This window comes from Apostichopus japonicus, chromosome 20 (genome assembly GCF_037975245.1).
Source record: "Apostichopus japonicus isolate 1M-3 chromosome 20, ASM3797524v1, whole genome shotgun sequence".
Taxonomy (NCBI): Eukaryota; Metazoa; Echinodermata; class Holothuroidea; order Aspidochirotida; family Stichopodidae; genus Apostichopus; species Apostichopus japonicus.
The window spans coordinates 5,777,905-5,801,399 of NC_092580.1; the positions used below are offsets into that span (position 1 = coordinate 5,777,905).

Consider the following 23,495-nt stretch of genomic DNA (forward strand, 5'->3'; position numbering starts at 1 on the left):
ATTAACTGTGTAAATTTAACTAAATTCTGCTTGAAAACTAGTGACTATTAAAAGTTCTTTGGTGCTAATAGACTGTGCTTAACTTCAGAGGTTTGCATAAATATGGTTGAGAATTTACAAGAGGTCTTGTGTCAGCCAATGCCCAACTTGAAATGTCTCCTCAAGTGCAAACAAATACCAACAAGCTTTGTTTAACCAAGGATTAACTTGGTTCCAGCATTCATTGCTGATACCACTTATCTGGAATTACCAGAGTATAGACCTGGGAAGGCTGGGATGAGTTTGTCTCTCCTTCTACTGCTGTGACAGAATGTAATCTTGAACCCAAACATTTTCAAATTGTTACTGTGTCAAACCCTATACTTAAATAGTCATTACTCAAGTTCTTGACTGGTGTTTTTTTGTGTGCATGATATACATTACCATTGAACATGCATTTGTCTTTCTTTAGACATAAAGATCATTATTATTGGCCCCAAAGTTAAGCATGCTTAAAAAATACTTTCCTGGTGGTTACGCATCAGTCTTAGAACAATAACTGGTTCAGTGAGGACGGATGCTTAGAGGGTGGTAGTTTGTTTGTTGAAGTTGGAACATTCGTGAGTGACCATATACCTTGCCTTTTCTAGCATAATTGGTGCCAATACTGATGGCCTTACCAAATATACGTAATCATATATCACAAGTGGCCTCAATATATTCCAGGTAAATGAAATGAGCGCTGTTGAATTGCTACAAAATGCAGACTACTTTCTTCAGGAAATTATACTTCTTCAGTGTTTCCTTTAGCTTTTTTTGTGAATGCAAAGTGATACTTGTTATTATGTAGACTCGGGCAGGCACATGACAATTTTGCAATTGCAAATCTGCAATATTGTCTTTATAGGCACTTTTATTGTGTATACAGTACTTTTGCCATAGTATCGAGAGGAATGAGTGAGGCTGTCAACTTGTAAATATAACAAGGTACAGTAGCTGTCTTGTAGAATGGAAAGAAAATAAATTTACTGGTCAAAAAGTTTCCTCTTGATATTACCCCTTCTTCTCATCCATTCATTTCTAAAATGTCCTACTATTGTAATTACTTTACAATTTTATGCTACTTTTGGCAAATGAATATTTTTTTTTTAAATAATTCCCAACCGCCGTTCTTTTTCGGGCTTTAGTGAAATGTATCAATATTCTCTCTCTTTTTTTTTTTTAACTTTACGTTGAACATTTCCAGAACCACCAAACATGTCAGCAATTATAACTGACTGTTGTGGACGAGGCATCAGCTTCGCAAGCATGGGCCAGAATTGCAGTGGCATGGCTGGTTTCCCGGATGTAGCGATGGAGAACCGAGCAAAATGTGAAGCAATATTCATGTCATGCTGCCACAACCAGATGAGCAGTGCCTCTTGTGATGAGGGCATCCTCCTTCAATTGAATGAAGGAGAATGTGAATCTTCCCAGCAACTAGAAACATGCAATAGTTATTCAGCTGAAAAGGTTGGTGATATACACTGTGCATTCCTACTTAACATGCTCATTAATAGTACTGACATGTTTGACAGTGAAATTTAGTTTGCATTCAATTGTTTAAATTTACTGTATGAAACATTATTATCAAATTTCTGTTTGAAGATGCTAAAAGCAAACTTAAGAAGTAAAGTTTGCAAGAAGAATAAAAATCATGATTTTTACAGTGCTTTTATTTCCCCAATTTGAATGCTTAAGTCAAAACGGAACACAGGGGAGGGAAGGAATTCTTGAGATATCACATATATATGTTACATGACACAAATGCAATAACAAAACAATGTTTGAGTTCGATGGTGACAAAATGCTGCATGCTAAACCAGCCATTTAAATAATGCACCTGTCCAAATTGCATGTTGGATATGCCAAGTTATATTGACATCTGCTAGCTTTGATTTCAGTGAAGGTTTGATTATTCAATTAGACCACTAGTTACTTTATTCCATCTCTTATTTCCTTGCGAGACATTTTCGAGTTCAGCAATAGTACCAAGTATTTCTCCAAGTCGTCTGCTTGGAGATCCTGTGGTGAATCTGGTGCTATTTTTATTTCGCAGAAATTTAATATGTAAATCACCCGATGCTTGGTTTATTTTCAGCTAGTGCTCCATTGCTGTTCTAGCTAAGTCGCTAGTATCATTCATAAATGCTAATTTGTACATCTTGTTCAAAATGTGCAATTCATAATTCATCTGAGTGTAGTGTTAAGGTTAGGGTTAGTTGGAACTTTGATTTTTCACTGCCAGCATTTTGAATTATTTATCATCTTTGCAACCTATGTACAAAAATTCAAAATTTGCTTTTGGTGTTTGATCCTCAACTGTTGTCAGTTTTAACAAGCCTACCAATAATTATTCAAAACAAACTTGGAATTGATCAACTTTACACACCCTTATAGTTTTTTTCCATGATAAAGTTACTACCAAGTACTTACAGCCTCATAATGAATTCTGTTATAACCGATCCCTGACTCTACCAAGTACTTACAGCCTCATCATGAATTCTGTTATAACCGATCCCTGACTCTACCAAGTACTTACAGCCTCATAATGAATTCTGTTATAATCGATCCCTTACTCTACCAAGTACTTACAGCCTCATAATGAGTTCTGTTATAACCGATCCCTGACTCTACCAAGTACTTACAGCCTCATAATGAATTCTGTTATAATCGATCCCTGACTCTACCAAGTACTTACTGCCTCATATTGAATTCTGTTATAACCGATCCCTGACTCTACCAAGTACTTACAGCCTCATAATGAATTCTGTTATAACCGATCCCTGACTCTACCAAGTACTTACAGCCTTATAATGAGTTCTGTTATAACCGATCCCTGACTCAACCAAGTACTTACAGCCTTATAATGAGTTCTGTTATAACCGATCCCTGACTCTACCAAGTACTTACAGCCTTATAATGAGTGCTGTTATAACCGATCCCTGACTCTACCAAGTACTAACAGCCTCATAATGCATTCTGTTATAACCGATCCCTGACTCTACCAAGTACATACAGCCTCATAATGAGTTTTGTTATAACCGATCCCTGACTCTACAATTGTGTTTGGTACTAGTGTTTAGTAAATAATCACAAGACCACGACGATGTACAGTTTGATGGAAAAATTTGCACCATTTGCAGGGATCAAGCTAAATAAAAAAATTCAAGACAAAAAATTTGAATGTCCTCCCCAAAAAACCCCAATCAAACATTCACGAGCAAATGTTTTGTGCCTATAAAGAATGTTGTCATTCAATCCACACTTGAAGAGCATATTTGTGGAGATGGGTGGTAATGATGCTCTAATATTACAGGAGGGAGAAGTAAAGTAAGTCTGTGTTTATATTTAATCAACCTTTGGATTACCCTACAATTCATAAATGACATTGGCATGAAGCCATTTCTTTGGACTGCGGTGCCATCAAATACCAGTATGTAGTTGTCGCATTTGGTAATGAAAAAATTAAATAACCATTAGAATGTGACAGGAACAACTTTCCAATGCTTAATTTAGCTCTTTTAAGTAACAAGTTATCGAGATTAATTTATTCTTCTATTCTAGGAATGCTGCGACTGCTGCGGTCTCGGAATTGAGGCTTATCACGAGGGTATGGCATGCGACAGTATGAGTATCAGAACCCCCTGTGATCACGCTTTTGAGGCCTGCTGCAAGAAGACCAAGCAAGAATTTGATGGTAGGTCATTTTTTGATGGAGTTAAATGATAATTAAGTGTGTAACACTGACAGTGAGTCATAAGTTTTTGTCATTCTGTTTTCAAGTCACAATGTGAAACATGGGAAAGACCACTGCTTTGCAAAACTCATCATTTCTTATAATTATTCCTTGGTCTCTCAGTCCATAGGATTGCACTATCACTGCGTTATGTGGATCCGACTAACCAGATAAGTGCCCATCTCGCTTGAGTGACAGACCATACTATCATTAAAGCTTGTAGCTAGTGGTTCTATAACGTAGACCTACATCGTCATGTCCTCCAATGACAGCCCATACTGTCACTCTGTAAGCTCCCAGCTAGACAGTCTGTACTATTACTGTACTGTAGTTGACCATGTATGATTCACATTTTTACAAGCAAAACATGTCAGATTCTTCAAATGCTACAAAAGAAGAAATTAAAATTTTTTTTAAAAAATCAGTCTGCTATATAAATGCACAAAGAAAATATCAAGTAAATTTTGCAATGGAACTACAGGTAATGCATCACTGATATTGTAAACTGGTTAATGGTAAATGTTTTAACATGTTGTCATAACTGTTTAGGCCACAAGTGTTTTAATGACAAATTTGTAATCAGCTGTTTTGGTGAGTTTAGTGAATATCAGTGAAACACAATTCATTGAATATGAAAATGTTAATTTTCTCATTTTTGATGATTCATTGAGATGGAACAGAAAGTGAAAAAGTAATATCTTTTTGAAGCATCAATTGACATCTTAGCAGGAATGCAAAAACAGTAAGTTTTTTTTTTCTTCAATAAGGGCCCCCCCCCTCCCCCTATGTCATTAAAGTTTTACTTTCCTTCAGATTCCATGCTTTTTGACAACTAGAGATATGAAAACAAAATCATAGAAATGAAACTCATGTAAAGTAGTTTAATATCGATACTGACTTCCATTATTTGAATTTATAAACCTCTAAGCCTTATCCTGCCGACAAGGGATCTCCAACATCATTGGCATAGATTACCAGTGACAGCTCCATGTTGGTGCAATGGTAACTGAACACTAGTAGTAAGGTGGGTGGAAGCAGCTACCAGTCCAGGTACATTAAACATGATTTGACATTTTCAAAACATTACCGATTTAACAAGGTAAAATTGATGTAGAAGTGGATCATCTGCTGATTTTGACCTACTTCTTATAAACTTGTTGCCAGTCAGTAAGTTTTTAGGGGAAGTCGTGATGATTGTGGACAGTTTTGATCTCTCCACAATGGTAGTAAGTAAATCATATAAACGCAGCTTTTTTCTGTATTTTTTTTTATATCTTCTTTTCTGGTCAAATGTTTATAAATAAAATAATAAAATTATAAAATGATTATATGCAGGATTTCAGTTCATCAATTCAAGTTTGATTTCCAATAATAATAATTATAGTAAAAAAAAAATGGCACATTCTGCAAATGTCTGGTTTACCCTTGTAGTTGAATTATGTATAATGAGTTACACATGTAGCCTATACTCAATGTATGGATTCAAAGAGAGTGTTCTACTGTCAATGACCGTTGGTAAAAGAATGTTATTTTCATCAGTTCTCTTCTTGTGAGTAATACTTTTCTAGGTTATTTAAAATTTACCTACCAAAAATAAAAAGAAGGAAGTTCTAGTGTTTTAGAAGCTAAGTCTGAAGCAGAATGGGCTTGAGGGTGACATATTTATTTTATTATAATTTTGTTTAATTGTTTAATTTTGAGGTCTAATTTTCACAATGTGATGACATTCTTGAAATTTATGGTATCGCCAATAAAGTGGGGTGAAGGAGGGGTTCTCAATAACTGCACATTTATTATTGATATTAAAGGTTGCATACTTTCAAGTAAAACTGAATTTGTAATTTTAGGTAGAGATAAAAGTTTCACCAAGAGATATGGCAGAATGGGGTTATTGGCAGTATACTGTAATGGATGAAATAGTTTCATTTAGTAGAGCATTCCTTACTGTCCATGTTGGGATATTCTTTATGACATCTAGTAATGAACTTTCAACTTGCATTGCTGTTATCTGGTTCATCTTGAAAGATGACATTCCAGAAATATTTGTATCTAGCTGTGTGGGGGAAAGTGGTCGTAACATTTTAAAATCATGATGTATTCCTTCCTCTGTGGTTACTTTGTACAGTTATCTAGGATGCTGGAACTAGGGAGCCGCTACTCTAACTGGAACAGGCCCAACGGATCATTTACTAGGGAGAGGGGAGCTTAGGGTTGGGGAGGGTTTGGGAGGGGTGAATCTAAGAAGTAAGGGGGGGGGCAGTGGACTAAGAGTTTACATGTAGGTCAAATGATTATCTATCAATATCACCAGCCAGTGCCACATAGTAGAATTAACAATTTAGGGTGAAAATGTGAAAAGGTCATTAGTATCATTCTTAAAATTTAGCCGTCTAGAAATTGCCAAATTACCCGAAGGCACCTTCCCAGAGTTTCTGACTTTCCACACTATGCTCATAAATTGAGGAACGTTAAAGGTATGCTTGCTGTATTGGCCCCAAATATGCCAGATTTTCAAATATGGTCACCTTTGGTCAAAATTCTAACTATTGTTTAACTATTTTTGTTATCACCCTGGAGGAAATTGACCTCACTGTGACATTTGAACATCTTGTGTGTTCATACAGAATGTCTGAGAACAATTTGGAGAGTAAAGACCTACAGGAAGTACTTTTTTGAAAACTTCTAGCAATTATAGCATGCTATAGTTTGGGCGTCCTATACAGACTACCTTTAAAGTGACATGACAGGAATGCATCTGTAGAGACGCCATTCTTGATTCATTATTGCTCGTTGGCTTCGCATAGTAAGTTGTATTTACTTCAAGACATTAACATATGGTCATAAATGACTAGTTATTTTAATTTCTCATGCTCTGCTGTCTTTGTGTCGATATCATACTATGACAATTGATACTTGAACCATAGAATTATTTAATGTTTATTCTTATAAATCTATTGAAAAGCACACCATGATTATGATTTAGCAAATCAGTGTCATTGTCCTACCAAGCCTGTATCATCTCTGCATGATGCATCGTCCCATTTTGTCCCTTTCCTCCCCCCCCCCCCCACTCCCCGCCTCCCATTTATTGGATGTTATTATTGACAAAGAAATAGGAGTAAAGCTCTGTTGGCTGTAGCTGCCTTCTGTTTCCCAAACTCACTGCCTATACAAACTAGGTTCAGACAGCCTGCCACAGTAGCTGGGTCAGAGTTTTACAACCACCAAATTGGTGGATCTGTGGTTCCATAGGGAACATAAATAAACCCCTTCTTCTGGGATGAAGGTGTGAATTCATTATTTCCAATCAAGAGACTGTTACCAAACCTTCTGGGACCTTCTGAAGGTTAGATCAGATCAAGAACTTGTGATTTAAGCAGAGATCAAAAATAGGTTATTTCCATAGAAACTGTCCTGAACTCCCATGTTGCTTCATATTTACTCTCTGCTTATAGGTATTGCTGACTGATTTACGATTGCTGACTGATTTGAGGTGCCTCTTTAAGTATAATGCTCCTTTAATCAGCTGTCTTCTGTTTATATGCCTGTAAGCACTCTCTTCTGTTGATTACTATACTCTGTAAGACCTGGGAGTCCAGGCTCACATGAAATATTTCTTGTAAACAATTTGTGTCATCACCAACTCTCATGATTTTTTATCTCTAATTTCATTGGATTTTCTGCTTGTTTACTTCACGGTCTTACGATTTTGAGGATGTGTTGAAATGGCACAAGGGCATTATGTTTTAAACTGAGATTTAACATGAACAGAAAATGGAAATGTATCACTCTTATCTTCCAAAGTTTTGCTTTTGAAAGCACATTTTCTGACTTCCAAAAAACAAGTCAAAGATGAATGACAGAGATCAGTATCAAGGCACCTATGGCAGCTTGACATAGGTGTATGGCAGTTGTCGCTGCCTATGGCATTTTGACGTAAGTTGTATGGCAGTTGTCGCTGCCTGTGGCACCTATGGCAGCTCAGCGTAAGGTGTATGGCAGTTGTCGCTCTCTGTGGCATCTATGGCAGCTTGATCTAAGGTGTACATGGCAGTTGGCACTGTCTGTAATGGCTGACTTTGAAGGGAAATAGGAAAAGTGGAAGGGGCACTGACAGCAGTTGGCAGACTGCACTACTTTGATCCCTGGCCAGGACTTTAAGGATGGTTGGAATGACTTCAAATGAACAGCTTCATGAGTATACTGTACATGGGCTAGAACGTGTACTTCCCTCAATAAACAACAGAACAATATTAAAGTACTCATAAAATCCCACAGTAGCTTTCTGCTGCACATGATGCAATCATTGAGGTATGAGGGCAAGCTGGTGCTCAATGAATGAAGATAGCGATACAGGTATATGTTCCTACCATGATGATTTGGGCAGGGCCAGCTCTAACACTGGTATGTGAAGAAGGTCTATTGTAGAATATATGACAACATTCCTAATTTGACTGAAGGAAGTTTTGGAATACTTAGCCTCAAGTCCTTCACTTACATTCCCCATATTAATTTTGCTCTCAGCAAAAAATTGAGCCTGTACTGTGTCTGGTATGTAGGATTTGATTCTTGTTTTGTAATAGCTTCAGGCAAGTGTTATGAAGTTCAAAGCATGAATTGTACAAATGGAATTGACTCTGGCAGCTAGATTCAAGAACAGAAATAAAAATGACTCCTTGTTCATACTATACCCAGACAGGCTGTATATAACAGTTTGAAATGACTTTGGTAAAACGTTTGGAAAATGTAAAGGAAATGAAATTGTGACATTTGATCTTTCCAGTTGCCTGTCAAGGTTTGAATGCAGTTGTTTGGATTAGTACATACCAACATGAACACTGTCTTTTTCAGTTTGTTCTGTTGCCATTTTTAGAGTATAGCCATTATCATATTCAGGAATTTCTCCATTAAACTTTGTTTATTTGATATGAAATGGATGTTAAAGCTGCATTTTATATACCATCATAAACACTGTCAAACCAATAGTTATCTCGGATGTCCTTTTAGTGACTGTGAACAGTACATCAGTCAAGCATATAGCCATATTGTACAGTAATTATGAACAGTAAGGTCAATACATCTATCTTGCCTGCATATTCATCTGATTAATGTTGTGGATAACAAATGAGGGACACAGAAAGTATTTGTCTTAACTTTTCATTCTCTGGAACTCTTTGGATGAGCAGAAATTTGGCAAATTTTATTCAGCTCAAATTGTTTAACGACAGGTAACTCAATAAAAATAATGAATATTAATATGAAAGTTGCAGAGAACATTGTTATTTTCACTGAGCTTTTAGGGCAGTAAGCTGGAAAGTTGGAAATTAAAATTTATCAAACACACATTGAGACTTTAATTTGTAGTTTTTTGTTGTTGTTGTAATATTAACAGAGTAGTATTATTGCTGAAGAGTTTAACTGGGCTGGGAGAATAAATTTGATGATGTGTGCAGGTTCAGAGAATATTTTCTCTTGGGAGGCCAGGTTGAGTTAAAGTCTCTGACAATTCCTATGTGTCCTATTATGTCTTTAAACCAATTTACATTGTACCAAGTTATAGTAACTTATCAAAGCAGGTGTTCTAAGAATCAAAATATACCATAAATATAAAAAGAAATGGAAAATGATCATAACTTGTAGTATATATATATATATATATATATATATATATATATACATACATACATACAGTAGGTTTTGTGGACATATTGTTATGTGCATAAGACACTACTTTTGCTACTAAACAATAGGCTACTATGCTTGCGTCCATCATCAGTCAATCTCATTCTTGAGTAATAATTTCATGTGGTAAAATGAATTGTGTTGTAAAACAATTGCAACCTCTTATTAACTGTAGCACCAAGGTTATTCTATATGCCTATGATGAAATCAGATATCTAACTCTTGCTATACCATACATTAAATTTATACATCAAATTATTATTATACTTGCATAAGACACATATAAGCTTAAATGTCAGAATTGTATCTCTAGTTAGATCTATGGGAAATGGTAACATCAGCTGCAGTAAACTTGATAAATATTTGCATACCTGGTTGGTGTCAGCTATAGTGTACAATGTACACATAGCCTATTTGCGGAATATTCAGCACATTTGTTGTGTGTGATAATCCCATTCAAATCTGTTGAACCTTTTCGAAAAGCTTGATTCGTTTCCAAGATATACACGTTGGGATACTTGATTAACTTGTACTAGACTTAAGAAAAGACTTTTAAATGGTCAATCTTTGATGGATTTTTTATTTTATGGCTTCTTGTCTTGTATATTTATACATAATTTATAGTCTGGAGAGACCTTTGATATGTAAATATAAAGCAAGTAAGGATATTTATTCCTGACAAACTTATATGTGACATTATAAACTTGAAAGTTATGAGGGACTCACCCAATCAAACTTCAAGTCATCTTGTGCAGTACTAAGAGGTAAATAATTGATTAATAAATAATTCTGATATTCTCATTGGCCCATCACCTAACTCAGACAGTGCATGGGTGCAGCGACAGAGAACTGAGCTGACTACTGAGTTGAAGTTATACAGGCAGGCTAGGTACTTTATACTTCAAGAGATAACGGTCATTGATTCTGTGCTTTAATTGCAGTGGATGAGTGTTCTCTCCAAGGCCAGTTGGTGTGTATGCAAAGATGTATCAACACTATAGGTTCTTTTAAGTGTGGATGTCGTCCAGGCTGGCATCTGGCAGCAGATGGGTACAGCTGCTACTATGGTAGGCTGGGAACCTAAACTACCGTATGTGACCATGCATGCACCAAAGGCATGTGTTGTGGTGCTATGTGGTTGTGATACAGCCAGTGATTAGGATACATCTTTAATGTTAACTTACAATGCATGTGACGATGTCAAAGTTCAAGACTTGCCAACTCAAGATTTGGTGTGTGATTAACCAGCAATAGTGCCCATGGTGATACTTTTGACATCCATGGCTCTAGAAATGTAATGTTAGAGGGTGAGGAGAGGTAAGGTTAGAGGGTAATGTTAGAAGTGAATCTATGATCTTATAATTACATCAACACACAGCCTACACAGGTGAACTACCATTTGTCTTAAATACTTGTTACATCAACACACAGCCTACACAGGTGAACTACCATTTGTCTTAAATACTTGTTACATCAACACACAGCCTACACAGGTGAACTACCATTTGTCTTTAATACTAATTGTTACATCAACACACAGCCTACACAGGTGAACTACCATTTGGCTTTAATACTTGTTACTCATGAGTCTTTCGCAGTCACCATCTTCAGGTATGCCACTGGCCATATACTGGCATCCTCAGTCCCCCTCCTCCCCCCCCCCCCCTTCATGCACTTGCTAAAATCACAGCAAATTAGACATTAAGAATACTATTGCTTCACTTATTACTTACTTGTCTTTCCTTAACTGTAGCATTCTCACTGGATCACTGTCTAGAGCTACTTAGTTCTGATATCCAGACTTCCATCCACTGCCTCATCCTTTACACCAGGAAGTACTGAACATAACAAACAGCATGAAATTATCAAATCTTTAAGGAACTTGTTTCATTTGATGACTACAGTATCCGGATACTGTTTGGTAGTTATGAATCTCTGTAAAGCAAGAGAACTTTGGTTTAAAGAGTTCTGATAAGAATCCTTCATCATGATTGCAATAATTAGTTTATTTCCTTTTTTTTCCTTCTTATTTTTTTCATATTTGCTTTGATAGGTTACTGCACTACTGTTACATGGATTAGTGAATGGTATGAATTTGTAGAATCCAGTGTAGCTTTCTGTTTGTTTTTACCAATGTTTGTGCACGATTATCTCTAATTGGAAGCATCCCAATTATCTTACTGTACCACCTGCATGTGACTTATAAGGCCTCTAATATTTTGAGCCCTATAAACATATCACTCACTGAATGGGTATGTGAAGGTTTGAAGTTTCCAGAACATTACTGTAGGTGGTTATAAATGCAAGTTAAATTATTTAGTTACATCAAAGGTTTACATAGCTGTTTGTGTCTATGAGGGGTTGGGTGAAGGGCAAGGATTGCTGTGCATTTGTAAGTTGGCTTTGGATAATTTAAACAAAATGGAAATATATCTATAATAACTGCAGGTGATGTATAAAGAACACATTTGTTTTTTTGTATTCTGAGACAAAGTTCTCATTTGACTAGTTAGTCTCAAAAATGTATATTACATGCCAACCTTATGCATTACGAGTAGAACCCCTGTGACAAATGTTACGCTATACAGGAAGGACCCTGGCAATGTCATTCTGTCGTCGGGCATTTCATACTGTAGTTTTGATAATATTATTCACATATGTAGTATGTTTGGTGAGTGCAATGCAGCTTGGAAGACACTAGACGAACTTCTGCACTATAAATTGGTACTCTAGCTTAGTCTTTTTGTGTGTGTTTCTTTCATTTTGTTTAACAATGTGAACTTGTGATTCATCTGTCTTTATATTTTGAATGTTATCACTGAATATCTTCTGCATCCGCATGAAATTATCGTTACAAAATTTGTCCACAGTTTGGTGAAAGAAGTATATTTTTCCCTCTTTTACAGTGACATCAATGCCAACTATGAATCCTTGCAGTGATAGTCCTTGCTCACAAGGCTGCCAGATTCTCGGAGATACGGGAGGGTATGAATGTATCTGTTCACAGGGATACAGACTGGCATTAAATGGAATAACTTGTCTTGGTGAGTGTCCCTAAGTAATTAAATTCTACAAAGAATCACAGATACAGTACAGATTATAGAATGTGAATCAATGAACTGAAGTTCATGCGTGACAGGTACATTCCTCATTCACTAGCAGCAATTATTAGACTCTCTCCCCTTCATCCATTTCATACCTACAGTACTACTTTACTAAGGTCTTTTCCTTTCATCACAACTCTTACTCCAGATGTTTCAAATTGGTCACTTCCTTTTTAATTTATCACTATCACCTATTGATCATATTTCACTCAGAAACCTGCTGCACTTACTGCTCCCCTCTCTTACCTGTCTAAACGCTGCTCCTGCACTTTGCATCTGCCTGTTCTATAAATTGGCCACAGTTGGTAACATTGTATTGACTATATCTGGGAAGAGTGTGCAATAGTTCAGTTGAGACAGGTAAGAGGGCAGCACAGTAAATACACAAACCAGATACTTTTGAAGTTTGCTCCGACCACTCTTTTGAAGCAACAGTATGTTGTATAGCGTATATTTTCAAATGAATATCCTGTTAATTTCTATGGCCAACTCTTTTAAAGCTCTGGTTTATATCTAGGGTTTATATCCTTATGAAGACTGATGTTTCTATGGCCACCTCCTTTAATTTAAAGCTGTTTTTCATCGGGTAATATTCTAATGAAACCGGCTCTTTCAGCGGGGTCTCCAACATGTTTATGTTGCTCCCATTTTACACATTCACACGCTTTTCAATTTCTAACAATTCATTTCATGTTTCTATTAGACATCAACGAATGCGTAGAGCTTGCCGAACCGTGTGCTCGTGGACAGAGCTGTAGCAACTCGCCTGGCTCCTTCTTCTGTTCGGCAGCATCTGGATTTCCTTGCCCCACCGGACTCCGTTATAACCCTTCAATTGGAAGATGTGAAGGTGATTTGAAGTTTTGAATTCCTTGGCATTGAATATTCATGTATGGTATTTGACACCTTGGCTTATAAAAATGATAAACAAATTACATTGTTTTTGGACAGTATATTAGGTGTACCAGATCCATCTCAGTGATTACTGTACAAGAAACTCTATTGACTTCATGGTGGTGGACATTTGAGGTTGAGCTTTGAAAAACTTTTAAACACTATCATTTCAAAAGTATTGTATGTTGATCAATATTTTCAAAAGCAAACTTGAATGAAAGTCATACTTGGTGTGTTGATACAATTTAGTAGTAGGTTGAAAAATCCTATTGTTTTTGTGGAAGTCAAAGATCATTTAAGGTTTACGTATAGGTCAAATAGTCCTCACAGAATTGTGGCAACTATCAGTTGGTGTAGATATATGGAAGCATAAACCACATGGTTTCAAATTTTTGGGGATTGTCATGTTGCAAATTATAAATAGACTCTTTTCGACATAATCGGAGGAGGTGAAAGATCACTTGAGGTCATTAGACCTCAAAATCTGAAAGTCTCAAGAAGACAGATGTCACACTAAGTATCTGGCTTTAGTTATTATTATTATAATAATAATAATAATATAGTCTTACATGCAGAATCCAACCTGAAGAGCTAGTTCAATGAGCTTTAAAGGTAGCATAGTACTACCCTGTTCCTAACTGTTATCAGTGAAGGTCAGTAGAAGTTTCAATGTGAATATTTTTAAAGCCTTTTGTTTTCAATGACTTTAAGTTTGACATTGTTTATATTTGTATTGTGAATTGCTTTGAAGTTGTGCAACTGTGCACTCAGTTGATAACTATTTTGATAAGACAAGAAACTTCATTGAGGTGACATTATAACATCCAATTTTGTTAAATACATTGAAGAAAAATTGCAAGGTGACAAATCAAGTACTTTATTTCATACACAGCAGTTTCCTTATATTAAAAATTTCACTTTAATTGGTTTCAGTAATCCGAGGTGCTCACAAATGTCCAGATCCCATTATAAGACAAATCCCGACTGTCTAACTGATTGTCAGGAAAAACTTAAATGGAAATAGAAACTAATTAACCAAAATTATAATTAGCTGCTTTTATGTAAGCTCTTGTTCACTGTGATAAATATTCTAACTTTGCAGATATCGACGAATGTGCAGAGAACACAGATGATTGCACTTCTTTGGAAGAGTGTGTCAATTCACGTGGCAGCTACACTTGTCAATCTTTGCAGTATACCTGTTCACGTGGTTTGAGATACAATGCAGCAAATGGCATATGTACAGGTACTCCCAAAAATTGCTTTTGTTTTCATCTATTGCCAGTAAAGTATGGTAAAGTTATCAAGTTCTGGTAAAATTGAAATATTTTTCAGGGTTAGGCCTATGTGATGAGCTCATTGAGTCTGGCATGTGGTGTGACTATCCATATCTTAACTGATAATGGTGATTGGTAGAATCTAGACTTCAGTCCTGTAGGAACATATGGCTCTGTGAGCATGAAACTTGGGTATCAATAATGGCTTTTAAACAAAACAGAAAAAATCTGCTAAAATACCTTAATATGTGTTTAGTGCAAGCATAAGAATGAGGCCAAAGGGCAAATATTTGGGAGTGTTGGGGGGGGGGGGGGCAAAGGGCATTGATATTTTCATTTTGACCTTGTTTAATATCTATTTAAATTGCAATATGGCTGACTCTTTCATACAATGTCCCTGTATGATCTATTGGACAGTGTTACCTTGCCAAGTTTCACTCCAATGGTAGTGACCTGTAGATGATCATTGGGGATGCAAAGTGTAAGAATGTTACTACCAGTTGTGATATGCCTTAGGTAGTGGAGGCAGGAAAGTATTGTCTTAGTTAGGTTTGGGGATGTTACTTTGAAAAGTTTGATATACTTCTTTTACAGATATCAATGAATGTCTAGAAGAGAGCCACAATTGTCCATCCTCAAGTACCTGTTTCAATATCCATCGAGGCTATCGTTGCCAGGAGAGACCACGTTGCGCAAGTGGTTATCAGGTAGATCCAGTGACGTCCAGGTGCATTGGTGAGTTGACTGCAAGGCTGGTTCTTTAAAAAATGACCCAGGTTTGAAAGTTATCAGAATTGTGCTTTCAATGTAGACTTTCAAGACAATATTGAATTTGGCAATGCTGGTTGACTAATTATTGACAAATGCTAAAAGCCAAACTATGTTGAACAAGTTAGTTGGAAGAAAGGATGGTAAAAGATAAGCAACCTAATTACCTAACTAACAACCTAATTACAGGACAAAAAAAGAGAGACTAGTCTTGATTATGAATGGGATGTTCTTTTCTAATTTGCAGATTGCAACATTCACATCAAACCTGTCAAAATCAGGACCTGAGTTAAGCTTCCATTTACTGAAATGTCTCATCTCTTTTTGTCTTCTTTTTTTTTAGTGGGGGGCGGGGGGGGGGGAAGGGTGTGGTGAGGGGGATAAATATGTTTGTTTTGATTATTAAGTGTATCCTTGTTAATAGTTTGGAAAATCTGTGTTGTAGTTTGTTTGTTTGGATGTATGTACATCCCATTTAATAATTCCCATGTAATAATTTGTGGAGTTGTCTGATTTACCCCATTCACTAACTTGTTGAGTCATCTGATGTGATCCCATAACATAATTTTGTGTTTTTGTTTACCCTGTCACCTTGATGCATCCCATGACCTCTCTAACTTAAATCAGATATCAATGAATGCTACCAGAATAGTGGTGCCTGCCCAGAAGGACAGCGATGTGAGAACTACGAGGGTGGTTTCCGCTGTGCCAGGAGGTTTGCATGTGGTACAGGTTATAATCTCAACTCAGTCACTCAGGATTGTGAAGGTATGGTATACATGCAAGCAAAACTACCATCTTAGATTCAAGGTAACAGCAGTTGGATAGTGTTAGGATTGGGGGGGGGAGGGTGGGGGAATTTTGAGAGGTAAGAGAGGTGGTAAAGGGAGGCTGGTGGTGGTGGAGGAGGAGGAGGAGGTATGGTGACATTCATACAAAGATATTAATTTAGATTGAGGGTAACAGGAGGTGCAGACAGGTGAGAGAGGCTAGTATCAAGAGAGGTTTGGCAATCACAAATATTGAAGTATATGCAGAGCCTGTATGCAAACCTCAATACATCACCTTAGATTGATGATAGGAAAGGGAGGCAACAGGGGAATGGTGGGGTGGTGGGGGGGGTGGGGGAGGGACAATTGTGGTCACTTTTATAACAGTACACAAACCGCAAGAAAGCTAACCAAAATTTCATATACTTTTTCACATGTGGTGAGGGGTCAGGGAGGGATTTTGGGACTATAATATAAAGGTATCACATTTATGCAAAGACATCTCTCTATGACTGATGTTTACAGCATTGCATCGGTTGGGAATTTTCACAGGTTTTGCAAGAAGAGGATAATTTAGAGAAGAAAGTTTAAAAACAATAAACATGATTGAATTCAGGATATACAGAATTTTGAAGTTTATTTCTTTGCACTTGCTTGAACCTGAACTGTTTTATGTCTGTTTAACCACCTTTGAACCCCTTCTTCCTCACCTTTTGTATATATCTATATGTCTTTTTATGGAAGACTAGATGGTTATGTATGTGTCTTTACCTGTCAGGGTGTTCTGTTGAGTAAACAATGATACCAGTCAGTGTAGGAGTAAGAGCAATATTTTTTGATGGTCATGACAATTTCCTATCAATTTTGCATTTTCTCATGGTCTATGTGTATCAAGAGAAAAGTAACTGTTTTTACAAGCTGTACAGCTCAAAGTGGTTGCACATTTTGTCATGGTTAGTGCATACCTATTGAAAAGTAAATTTTTTTTCACAAGCTGTATGGCTTAAAGTGGTTGCACCTTTTGTCATGGTTAGTGTGTATCTATAGAGATGTAACTATTTTTTTTACACAAGCTGTACGGCTTAAAGTGGTTGCGCATTTTGTCATGGTCAGTTTGTATGTATAGAGATGTTACTGTTTTTTCACAAGTGCACAACTTCAAGTGGTTGCTTGTGTTTCATATGCATCTTGATCAAATCAAATGACGAGTGCAATTGTCTTTGCAAATCCTGTGAATTATTTCTTTCCACTGGCAAATATAGTATTTTTGGCATTTATCCCTAACAGTGAATGCAAAGGCTAAATAGTCCTGATTCTTGCAAGTGTGTCCTGAGCTAGGTAACACTGTAAAAAGTGTTTGATATCTTGGGTTTGGTGTGAAATTCAACAAAGTTTCCCAATGAATTGAACAGCATTGGTGACACTAACTCAACAACATGATAATATGATACTATCTCTTGAAGCATATTTGATGGAGGGGGGGGGGTGCTGGGATTTCATTGCACCCATAACCAGGTGGTGTAATGTAAATTATGACATCAAAGTGTCATTAAATTACATAATATTTACAATTGATTAATAAACTATATTGCATTGTTGTGGTATATACACCATAATGAGATGATTATTGTGGCATGTTGCTGATGCTGATTGGATCATATCGATTCTGTTTAAGGAATATTCTGATGGCAGATGGTGATTTGTTTCAAAGATTTGCTTCTATCTCTGTATCACAATGTGCAAACCCAGTTTCCTGATGACATAGTTTATTGGGATGATTGTCAGCAACTGTTTTAAATGCATAATGTTGGATTATCAGAGTATGTGATGGTATCATGGGAATTAATTGATTATTTCTGTTTTTTTGTGTACATATTGTTACCGGCATTGTAAAGTACTTACTTGATTTAAAACAGTAATTCACCTTGAATTCAGAATACATGTATGGCTAATGTATCAAATATCAAAAGAATATCTACTGACAAATTTAACAGAAAATAATAAACTTTTGATGAAAATGATGACGTGAAAGATTAAAACCTTCCATGATCCACTTCCTGGTGGACCAAGTGGTTCATGTTGCCATGGCAATGTACCTTCAAACAACAATCTTATATACCTAGAGTTATAATACAATATATTGAGCTTAAGGTGTTCAGCTAGTAATTTGGAATCTATTTTGTTCTTTTCATATCCATGTCACATTGTCTACCAGGCCCACTTTGTAATAATATAACAAAACAGCTACTTAAAAAATAATGTAGATTTTACTTTAATGTCAGTTTTAAAGAGCATCGCATTGTCCTGTATTTTATTTTGAGAGATTGAGTAGAAATATAGTTGTCTTATGCAATTTATAAATCTGGCAATATGATGGTCCTCCAGAATTTGTACAAAAATGATTTAATTTGAGCAAAATTAGAATGAACACCATTGTAAAACCTTCATCTCTGCATGAGAAACATTAATGGTGAGTGTTAAGATCGGGACAAGTACAAGTCTAATTTGAGGTGTATCATTTCTCCCCTTACAGACGTCAATGAATGTGAGCAAAGACTGCACAGATGCCAACGTAATCAGAGATGTGTCAACGAACCAGGCAGTCACTTGTGTGAAAACTGCGAGTCTGGATACAGAGTGGACATCCGGAATGAATGCACAATAGGTACTCGGTTGTCATGGTATCTTCAATATCGCTTGGCTTTGTTCTTGTGTAGTCTCCTCCTATTTGATTCCCCTCTCCTTACCATGAAAAAGGAAACTTTCTGACAACTACTATAAAAATCTCAAGTCTCTGGTGGAATTGTAATTTTTCATTGAAATCATTCATTATGTGTCATCAATTTGATTAAAAAACTGATTAAAATAAAAATGACATCCTCGTCTACCTCACAGTATTTAGTAGAACACAAATTTATGGTTAATGTCATCAAAATTTATTGTTTTTGACTTTGAGGTTAGGAAAGATGTTTTTGGGCAGTAAAGTAGGAAACTGATGCCTTGCTACATTCAATAGCGTACACCTTTTGTTGGTCTTCCACGGAGATGTTTCTAAAGGATTTCAAGATTCAATCATTTCCAGAATTGCAGAGCATGTTATTATGTTAAATGTTATTATGTTAAAGTTTTCATGTTGTGTGATACCAGTACTATTGCTTCTAGAAATTAAACCCTTGTGTGGCAAGTAACAATGATGTAGCTTTGTCTTGTCGATGATCCCGGTAACTTATTAATAACCTGTCTCGTTAATTATGCCTGCATTTAACCTACCATAAAAGCTTTACCGATCAAGTTCTTGATGGTTGTTAGTGTTGTCCTCTCTGTACCCTGGTGGCTTCAATTTCCATGCATTACTTGATTGTAGGGTTTTGCTTCTACTCCACATGTGCTTGCAATTTTTACATATAGTTTTCAACCAGAAAGGAATGAGACAGCCCCAATGTTGGAATGAGTGTAAAAGTTTAACATAGTTTTCAATCCCAGTCCCTTCCATGCTTTCCCTCTTCATCCAACCCATGTTAATTAAAATTTCAAAACGGTGAAGTGTTGCCCACCCTGGGAGATATTGGAGCCAGTAGTTCAAGCCCCTTTTTTAAGTCCACCCATTTGATAACCAAGTTACCTTTTCCCTCAACAACTGGCAGACATTGACGAGTGTGCAGAACGTACGGATACTTGCACTGCAAACCAGATTTGCTACAACACTCTGGGAGCCTTCACGTGTACCTGTAACCCTGGCTTCAATCAGGACTCTGTACATCAGGACTGTGTTGGTAGGATTTGATAATCTAGTCTATTATTTTGATTCCAGTCATGAAAGATATTTTAAATATATTTTGTCTTCCTGTTCGCATAACCTTTCCTTTTCATGTCTCTCCTTATGTTGCAACTAATTACTTTTCTATGAAGTTCGTAGCAATTTTGAGTTGTGATTGGTCAGTATCTTTGGTAAAATTTCTGTCTAAATGCAAACAGCTGCTTTAAATGTTCAGATGCAGATATCATAGCAGCTTGATGGTTGGGTAAAAACCAAGTACAAGAGTAACCAAATCAATGAAGGATATAATTTTTAGTTTAATCGTAGAAATATCTCCAAACAAACTCTAATTTTAGCTAAGCTGTGTGATTTAGAGAGAGCTAACATGTACACCTTGTAAGAAGATATTGATGAATGAAGCCTACCTGATGGCTCCAGTCTGTACAATCTACACAGATCAGCAATTTCTTTTAATGTTGTGATTAAACCAAAGTAATTATGCTTGTAATTATATATCAATGAATGAAGCCTTATACCTGATGGCTCCAGTCTGTACAATCTACACAGATCAGCAATTTCTTTTAATGTTGTGATTAAACCAAAGTAATTATGCTTGTCATTATATATCGAGGAATGAAGCCTTATACCCGATGGCTCCAGTCTGTACAATCTACACAGATCCGCAATTTCTTTTAATGTTGTGATTAAACCGAAGTAACATGTTTATGCTTGTAATTATATATCGATGAATGAAGCCTACCTGATGGCTCCAGTCTGTATAATCTACACAGATCCGCAAGTTCTTTTAATGTTGCAGATTAAACCGAAGTAATTATGCTTGTAATTATATATCGATGAATGAAGCCTTCCTGATGGATCCAGTCTGTGCAGTCTAGGTTAGAGCTGTGATGAATCCAAAGTAACCTATTTACTGTAACATGTAATTTAGATGTTGCTGAATTAAGCCTACCTGATGGCTCCAGTCTGTACAATCTAAGTAGACCAGCAGTTACTGTTAGAGCTGTCATGAAACCGAAGTAACATGTACATTGTATTTTGTAGATATTGATGAGTGCAATCCAGATGATGGCTCCAGTCCATGCCTGCCAAATCAAATGTGCATCAACTTTCCAGGGTCATACGACTGTCAAAATATGTGCTCCTATGGTGCCAGATACATCTATGGTACTTGTTTCGGTGAGTTTGATTGTAACTGCATTTCAATTTCATAGTAATATTTAAGCTTAGCTTAAAGCTTAAATATTTAAGCTTGATATAAATAGTATATAAAGCTATTTATATACTATAATAAGTCGACCTGCATATTATACTGCAAGTTATATCGCTTGCAGTATTCTGCAGTATCGCTTGCAGTAGATATGTTACAAACATATCCGAGAATGTTTGTAACATTTCCATGATTAACGACAGGTTGAAAAAGTTTGCTTGCAAATACCTGGTTGCTAAGGGTTAAAGCTGATTGACACAGACAGAGTGGCTGTTACCTACTGTTTAATCTGACCTACAGCCTGAGTAAACTGATCAGTGTGGGAATAATTGTTTCATATTAAGGCTTAGATTCAACCAGGATATCTGCACTGTATTAAGTGTGAATGGGGCAATAAGATTTTTTCCAACTATGGCCCAGTCTGCAAGATATCCCATGACATCTAAATTACCCAAAAATGGAGATTTAGGCTACCTGCACTATCGGATTATTTATTATCTTTTTCTCAAGCGGTACCTTTATGTTACATAGCAATCATTTATAGATTTATTATACCTGGCTTCTCTGTAGTATTTATTCCCTTAGAAGGTGTAACTTTAAATAATCTTCTAAATAAACATAAATACTGCTTAAAATCTTTCTAGATATCGATGAATGTGCTGAAGGGACTCACCAGTGTGAAGACATGCAGGAGTGTATAAACCAAGAGGGTGGTCATCTCTGTAGATGTCCACTTGGCTACAGATTGACCAGGTCTTCATCTCGAGGATGTGAAGGTAACACCAGTCAATTTTGTCTAGTATCCTGCCTCTTGAATAAATGTGTTCCTTTTGAGCTCTTTCCACTTCCCCTCCTCCTCTGGTTAGCTTTCTGTAACTGAAAATCTACAGTCTTTGTTTTAGAACAGATGGATTTGGCTCATTACTCTGTTTTGCTATTTATCGATTGCACGGAAATCATGTGGTATGATCGAGATATTTTACGCAAGTTCTTGGGGTAGTTATGTATACTCTGGAGTACGAGCAAGCTTAGATATGTTTCTTTTGTGTAATAAAGATCATCATTGTTAGCTGAATATGTGATAGAGAGGCAAAGAATGGTCACGTATGCTCCAACTTCAACAAGTATTTTGCCATCAGCCATAAACTTCTTTTCTACAATGATACATTTAATCTGCTAATTTACCTCTTCTCAACGTCTGATAATAATTTAACTGCAAAATAACAACTGCAAAAGTACTTTTAGCTCGTAGCAATTTTAACACGTTCGGTAACATTTGGGGCCAATGTGGATCATCTTTAAACGATAAAAGTAAAAAAAGCAGCTTTTCTTTAAATGAACTCTTTTTGCAATTCTTTGTTTTGAACAAAACATGTCATTTTGGAGCTATCAACACTGTCAATACAACCATCTTCCAACTTTTCATCAACCAATTATGATACACTTAGTTGTATATCTGCACAGAGAGTTGTGTATAGTTTTCAGTAGCATATGCTCATACCCTAAAGGTTATGGTAGATCAGGTGAGGTCAGAAGATACTAAACTGATATTAAGCCTTTACTTGATGTATATGTGGTTTGGCTTCAGATGTTGATGAATGCACTGCACTACCAACGTCATGTAGAGGTGGTTGTGAGAATACCGATGGCTCATACAGATGTCTCTGTCCTGAGGGATACAATCTCAGTGAAAATGGATACAGTTGTAACGGTAATGAACGATTTTTACTCTGTCATTCATTCGATGAGAATGGTAAACATCAAGGGAAGGTGGTGGTGAAGGGATGGGGGTGAGACAGGTAAGGTTGGTGTAGAGGGCTAAGACTAACTGGTAGATGTTATGTGATTTGATACCTGTCTGAGTTAGGCAAGAATTTGATAACTTCTCATAGTATATAGTTATGTTATTAATCATAGTCATGTAAATTTTAGTTGTGTAATCAATCATAGGTGATGAATGCTTACATAACTAAAGATGTAAGTATAGCAAACAGAAAATGATAATGAAATGAAACCTAAAACAGCAAAACTTACATGGCTGTATAATAACTTTTTACAATGAAACATGATTGCTCCTTGATAGATTCTCATGTGATGATAGTCTTTGTGTGGAAGCCATTTTTTTTTCGCTTCAAAGTATGGAAACTTCACAACCTGCAGTACATTACCCGATATACACCTTGGAGACATTTTGACTTTCTTTATCAGAATAATTACTACAAGATTAATTAGCAAAGACTTGGATGATGGTTTGACTT

At 36.3% G+C, this 23,495-nt stretch overlaps 1 protein-coding gene across 5 annotated transcripts in view; it reads left to right on the top strand.

The window, feature by feature from the left end:
* LOC139962140 (uncharacterized) overlaps positions 1–23,495 on the top strand; it is a 42,045-nt gene that overhangs the window by 3,178 nt on the left and 15,372 nt on the right. For 2 of the 5 annotated variants that reach the window (XM_071962068.1, XM_071962067.1), the window contains exons 2-14: positions 1,226–1,491; positions 3,586–3,718; positions 10,381–10,506; positions 12,346–12,483; positions 13,247–13,393; positions 14,540–14,683; positions 15,309–15,449; positions 16,110–16,250; positions 18,786–18,917; positions 19,897–20,025; positions 21,072–21,206; positions 21,882–22,013; positions 22,826–22,948. In XM_071962068.1, coding sequence (XP_071818169.1) covers positions 1,226–1,491; positions 3,586–3,718; positions 10,381–10,506; positions 12,346–12,483; positions 13,247–13,393; positions 14,540–14,683; positions 15,309–15,449; positions 16,110–16,250; positions 18,786–18,917; positions 19,897–20,025; positions 21,072–21,206; positions 21,882–22,013; positions 22,826–22,948 — 1,887 coding nt within the window. The remainder of the gene's footprint in view (positions 1–1,225; positions 1,492–3,585; positions 3,719–10,380; positions 10,507–12,345; positions 12,484–13,246; positions 13,394–14,539; positions 14,684–15,308; positions 15,450–16,109; positions 16,251–18,785; positions 18,918–19,896; positions 20,026–21,071; positions 21,207–21,881; positions 22,014–22,825; positions 22,949–23,495) is intronic. The other 3 variants (XM_071962071.1, XM_071962070.1, XM_071962069.1) reach the window with 3 other exon arrangements.